At 30.9% G+C, this 6,787-nt stretch overlaps 1 protein-coding gene across 1 annotated transcript in view; it reads left to right on the forward strand.

Moving 5' to 3' along the window:
• LOC108904281 (kelch-like protein 26) overlaps window positions 1-5,829 on the forward strand; it is a 35,028-nt gene extending 29,199 nt beyond the window's left edge. Inside the window, exons 6-7 of the mRNA XM_018706765.1 lie at window positions 422-896; window positions 5,531-5,829. Coding sequence (XP_018562281.1) covers window positions 422-896; window positions 5,531-5,794 — 739 coding nt within the window. The 3' untranslated portion in view covers window positions 5,795-5,829. The remainder of the gene's footprint in view (window positions 1-421; window positions 897-5,530) is intronic.
• Window positions 5,830-6,787: the final 958 nt, after the last annotated feature.

Raw genomic sequence — 6,787 nt, forward strand, 5'->3', positions numbered from 1 at the left:
CATCTGAATCTGTTTGAATTAGTTTAATTTAATACGTTTACTACAACGTAAAGTTAATGTTGATAATGAGTACTACGAAATAGTTTATCTTGTATGTTTTTTGGGCATATAAAATTGCAGACATCAGATCTACTAAATCGTTGATATAACTGTATAGGAATGAAATTTTAAATGTATCTTAAGAATTTTTGCTGTAATTCTTCTAGTCTGAAAATATGGAGATTAAACAGAGGAAGTGTAGTTCTAGCTAATGAAACGTAAAATAATTTACTAAAGTTAACATTGAGGAATCCTTTTAAAAAACCTAACACTTAATAATTTGAAAATGACATTTGGAAGAATTAAAATCCATACCATTTTTTGTTGTGTTATCTTAAAAGACTATCGATGTCAAGGTATTAATTATGTTCTAATGTCACAGGTACAACAAGTGGTCCACGATGGCTCCCATGAAGATTGAGCGTTGCCGCTTCAGCCTGAACGTAGTAGGAGACATGCTGTATGCTGTAGGTGGCGCTAGTGAAGTAGAAGAAAACAACACAAGCACCTGTGAATGCTACAACCCAATGCTGGACTCCTGGTATATGATCCAACCACTGCCCGCTTACGTTAGTCAACATGCAGGTGCAAGTTATGAGAACAACTGCATTTCCAAGCTTTATATCAGCGGTGGTATCGACAGGGACAACGTACAGAGTTATATGTATTGTTACGATGTCCACATGGAGAAATGGCAGTCTTGCGCTCCTATGTTGAAGCCCAGAGCTGACCATGTCATGCTTTCGATAGGGAAGTACTTGTATGTTTGTGGAGGATGGACGGAGGACAGTGAGACCCGGGCCAGGATACTAGTGGATACGATCGATGCTTACGATGTGGAAAAGGATTGTTGGGAGGTAAGGGTAAAACCTGTTTTACATTTACCAATTTTTGATGCAACAAATCGAAAATCGACCAAGTTTTGTTGTTTTTTTTAGTGACTTAATTTATTCAATAAGTATTAATTTTGGTTAAATTTTACATTTGTTATAATTTTAAATATTTAAAAAATAGAATCATTTAACAACTTATTTTTTACTGAGAAAATTACAGGGTTTTTTAATCTGTGTCAAATAGAAAATCTGTTGGTGATAGAATACTGTTTTAATTGTACGATATCGGATCGGTGAGGAAATTTTGTCTTTTTCATCTCATTCAACAGAGATGCTTGTAGAAATCACCTGATAATTTCTGCCAGTCCTTCAGCAGACAACTGTAGTACAAATTACACTACTTTGTACCCTACCCCTCTTAAATCATATCCGCTGAAACAACTTACATAATTTGTATAATAGTTATATAGCTGCTACCATGTCAGGTATATGGCCAACATTTATCTCTTTCTCATGTGGTTTTGAACAGCCGAATATAAAAGGAATTACAAAATAAATTGTAACTAAAACAAAACATGGCTCAAAATTAGCCTGAAATTTGCATCTCGACTCAAAATTAGAATGAATACAAGTAAAAATAGGAATTAAAATTTAGAAAACAGAATTTCGACAACAAATAAATAATAGTAAAGCAATAATACTTTAAGTTGTGGTTATTGCTTTAACCATCGCACTTAACACAGTTGTTTGCACAATGGACTTGTACAACTTCCCCAAAACCAATTATAATTGCCAGCAGATACTCTCTACTGCAGAATATTACTAGTTATTTTATTTTACCAATATCTGACACCTAAATGGTACTTAATTGTCATCCAAACCTTTTTTGCTACTACAATAAAATATAATCCACCAAATTTTGCTGACAAAAATATAATTAATCCAAATTAATAATAATTTAAATCTTCCCTTCGATTTTCTAAATTATATCCTATTCCCAAGCCTCCACCTAGATAACACTTCTAAAAAAATCGCGTCCTTACTCCATGAGCCTCCAAACTGACTAAAGCTCTCATGCTGACCAATTTCAAAGTTTCTTTTTTTGCCTCATCTTGAGTTTGAATTTTGAAAGTTATTCAAAAAATTTAGTGCCCGAGTTTGCTACTAGGTGATCTACCAGCACCATTTCCCAAGTTGTTTTTTATTCCCGAATCTTGTGCGATGTTGAATACTAAAAATTACTCTAAAATGCTCATTTTCTATGAAATTTTCAATGTTATGTTAGGATATTTGGGTTATTGCTAAAGATAGAAAGTTGCTGTTTTCAGAAAAAATTGAAAATTCCGATGACTTCTGGTTACAGTTGACCTTTTTTCTGAAATAAATATTTACACTACATAGACATTTTTGTGAGTGGCGGCTCGTCGGGGTGGGCAGTGCCCACCCTGAAATTTTCAGAAGAATAAACAAAAATTTGTGTATATATTTATCAAAGTGATTTGACAATTCTTATAAAATTAAATCTAAAATGCATTACCTCCTTTGAAACTCCCCCTACCAAATTTAAAAATTATATTTTAATTATGATCTCGGCAGCAACCAACATAACATTCGGGCTAGCCCGTGTCCGCTGAATTAAACAACGCCGTACCCCAACCGTACCTTGGATGCATATACGCACCTAGGACTAGACAGTAATCGGAAACGTAAGTCCATCACTAATTTAGAATATTTGGCTCAAGTCGGGCGAGCCCGCACACCGCACACAGCACGCATATACCCATTGAGCACCCATCTAGTGTGTTTCACCAGTGGCTGGAAATATATATACGTATATTTATTTGCTGTAATTTTGTTCTTTAAATGAATTTTTGAACATTAGAACAATTTTTCCCTGCAAAGGTATTCCAGAAAACAAATATTAGTAAATGAAGTAATAAACCGTTTTATAATAATTTGTAAATCGCGTTAAAAAATAAATATCTATATGTTGAATGTTCTTCGACAATTATATTTATTAATGTTATTTTGAAGCGTTACTGTTAAACTAAATTAAGAGTGATTGCTGAAAAATTTTCAATATTTTAATAGATTCGAGTTTGTAAATATGGAAGTGATATAAATTATTTTTAGGACTTTTAAATTCGATACATATTTATTTATTTTTTCAAATAATAAACTGTTCGATTAAAAAAAATAGCTTCTATTTAATATATTTTTTTTATTTCAATCAGATTTTTAATAAATTATCATTTGAATATACATAATTACCTAAAATAACTCTACTCTCCGGGCAAGCCCTTCGACTTCACTCGTATATTCTTCGGGTACTTACGTGTAATCTGCGGTTTGATGTTAGTTTTATTTCATAGATTAGGAAGGTAGAGATTTGTTATTCCTTGTACTTCACGACTTGGTTGTTTGTAAGTTCTAGGTTAGGGTTAGTATAGTGGTTTAGGTAAGTTTTTAATGTTTAATAGTTTGGAGTAAAGCAAAATGGCAAGCCGAAAATAGCGAATTGGTGAGTAGCAATGGTGATATTATTAATTTTTTATTAAATAAAAAATTTTGTATGTTAACTTTCGATGATAAATTATTTATTTCAAAATTAAAACCTACGCCTGACATGAAAAAGTTAATAAATAAAAACAATTGCGGAAGTAACTGATCATTTAGTAAAAATTGGTACAATAAATATGAGTAGTTAACAGGTAGTGAAACTAGAAACAAATTATATTGTTGAAATTACTTACAATTTAATGAAAAAAGTAAAACTCCATGGAATTATCTAGGATATTCAGATCTGAAACATATAAATTAATCTAAAAAACACGAGCGATTGGAGGAGCATACATATTCAACATTAAAATTTAAATTATTAGGAAAACAAAACATTCAAACTTTTCTTGATTCTGCATTTCGTGAGAATATTTTAAACCATAATAAAGTCGTGGACGAAAATAGAGACATTGTAAAGCGCCTTATTGATTTGGTTATTTACTTATTTACTTATTTATTTATTTATGTATTTATTTATTTATTTACTTATTAGAATTTTAGTATAATTTATCGTTAGTAATTTCAGCTATAAAAGTGATAGAGAATTTTACTATTTATTTAGAGAATTATATAATTTTTTATGTCCTTCTTTGCCTTAATCCTTGCCTTATCCCCTATTCCGGCAAGAAATCACTGTGATGACATTCTCGTTTGTTCTTGCTGAACTATTAGGTATACTTTTGGAATAACTAATATAATTTTCAGGTATATTTATATTAACTATCTTCATAATTCTTAAGTTTTTTACACTTTCAAAAGTAAATAGACTAATGTAGATTGCAATTAATTTATGATACTAAGTTACATGAGAGAAAAAATATTTTGCCCACCCATCTCAAAAAGTCACGAACCGCCACTGATTTTTGTGTAGAATTTCTGTGATGTACTTATTCTTATAATAATATTGAAGGTTTTCCACTTAGAAATCAAACTTAATTTTTTTTTAATAAGCTTGCCAATAAAGTATATACCTACATACCTCAAACAGTAAAAAAGTTAGGTATAGCTGTTTCATGTTTTCTAAAAAGGATGAAGTTGGCCGTGACTAAAAACAAATGCACTACTGTGTAGAATCTGGTGCCATTGTTGTATATAGCAGGCTATGACAATGAGAAACTATATGCAGAGCCTTCACAGATGTTTACAAGCCACCTGACCCTTGAGTTTAGGCAACCCAACATTGCTCGATTGGACCTGGTAACAAAAATTCTCTGGATTTTGACGTCGCCAATATTCATGACTCGTTTACAGTGACCAATGACAAACCCTTACCTCTATGCTCAAGACGATGCTACAGCTGATTGGTTGAATAGTACCTCGTTAAAATTTGCACCAATCACAGTCGGTGTTTTAATTTAACCTCGATCTTACTATTTTAATAATTTTTAATTTTACCGAAATTTAATTGCCAACATAAAGTAAATAAAATTATTGTTTCAAACAAAATTGCTAGTTATGGGGCTTGAAAAAATTTTAGACTCTGTATCATTATGCCATAAAAATCCCCGCTTGCAATTTTCTATTTGCTCTTTGCGTTTTCCTGTAATGGTGGCCAACTATCAGTTTTGTGTTACCCTGTACACAACAAAATTTTTAAGAGAATTTAATAAGTAGGACCATTTATTGCAAGGTGTAAAAAGGTGCCATGAATATGTTGAATTGTTATAATTTCTTGATTAATTTCTTTGACAATAGGATCAAAAATTGGTAAATGTAAAACAGGTTTTATGCAGGGTGAGTCAGACTTACTGTTAAACCGGTGAGAATGTGACAGTTCTTTTGAAAATAAATAAGATTTTTAAAGTGAATATTTTTCCAAACCCAAATTCAAGGTAAACAAGTTTAAAGAATTTTTCGTATTTTTAAAATATTTTTAAATTTAGTTTGTATGTCTTAGATTGGAAAATATAAAAATTTGTAGACTCTTTTCAAAACTTTATCAACCGTATCGCAGAGCGAGCATATTTATAAAAATGTACATATGAAAAACCCCTTTTGAAAAGTACTATCACATACTTCCGCATCTAATGTTAATCTGACTAACCCTGTATAATGTAATTGAAATATGCAATTAAAAACACAAAATTTTTCCTTTACAGGAAGTCACGCAGGTGCCCACTCCCCGTTATCATGCCGGCATAGTCTGCGTCGAACAGAAAATCTACTTTATAGGCGGTTTTCACAGTGACGCAATGTTTGATAAAGACACAGCGGCCATAGAGTACTACGACATTGAGACTGGGTTGTGGACGATCGAAGACAAGTATCCACAGGACATTTGGGAACATACATGTGCCACTTTATACATCCCCAAATGTAGAGATGACATGGGCGTGATACCGACTTCGGAGAGTTCTGTTTAAATGTTTAATATAATTGTTTAATATTGATGAAATATATTTATTTATGTAATACGACTTGGTTTATTTGAATTGTGTGTGAGGCGAATGAAATAATACTTTAAAGTTCCTAAATGATCCAATATAAAATCTGATGGATATGTAAAGATATTACAAAACATATGTACCTTAAAGCTACCAAAACATAATAAATATTTCAATGAATACAGAAAAAAATCCGTCAAAGTAAATAGATTTATCACGAACATCTTGCATATAAATAATACATTATCGTGTTGCATTTGCAGGTACAAAATAGTAATTAAGTTGGCATCCAGAATTCATCACATTAATTTAAGAATAAGTTGAATATTTTTTCACAAGGAGTAAAGACTTAACAGAAACGTTTAATTCGTTAACACAGAACAAGCAGTTGCAGTTTGATTCCAATATAATTTTTTTTATAACAAAAATAAGTAGGTACCTACCCATTATTTTTTTAATTTAGCAACCTTTGCGAGTCCAGAAAATTTGTATTTGCTACTAATAAACAGATGGTACTGTAATAGTTTTCTATTTCTTCTTTAGTGATTATCTTCTTTTCATCAAATAAAAAACTAATGGAATTGTCAATAAATGATGATAAATACCTATGTAATCACTGATTTTTTTCTTCAATAGATTTCGAACACAAATTAAATATTACTGCTTTTAAATTATTGTTGGAAATATTTAATCATTATTTTTATAAACTATGCTGTCCTTTAATAGGCCAAATTCGAACTAATCCTCTTAAATAGTCCCTAAATCATATTATACCAAGCATACCTGAGCATAATTACCTATGTATGTTCACAGAAAAATCTATAATTATTCATATTTTCACATTTCTTTAAATTTCAGTTGTTGAAGTGTAGATTACATTTTATCTGGTTAAATATAAACCTCATGGGTATAAATGCTTTCTCTCTTAAGATGTTATTCATTATACTTTATTTTTATTACTGTCACCACACT

This window comes from Anoplophora glabripennis, unplaced genomic scaffold, assembly GCF_000390285.2.
Source record: "Anoplophora glabripennis isolate ALB-LARVAE unplaced genomic scaffold, Agla_2.0 scaffold145, whole genome shotgun sequence".
In the NCBI taxonomy this organism is placed as follows: domain Eukaryota; kingdom Metazoa; phylum Arthropoda; class Insecta; order Coleoptera; family Cerambycidae; genus Anoplophora; species Anoplophora glabripennis.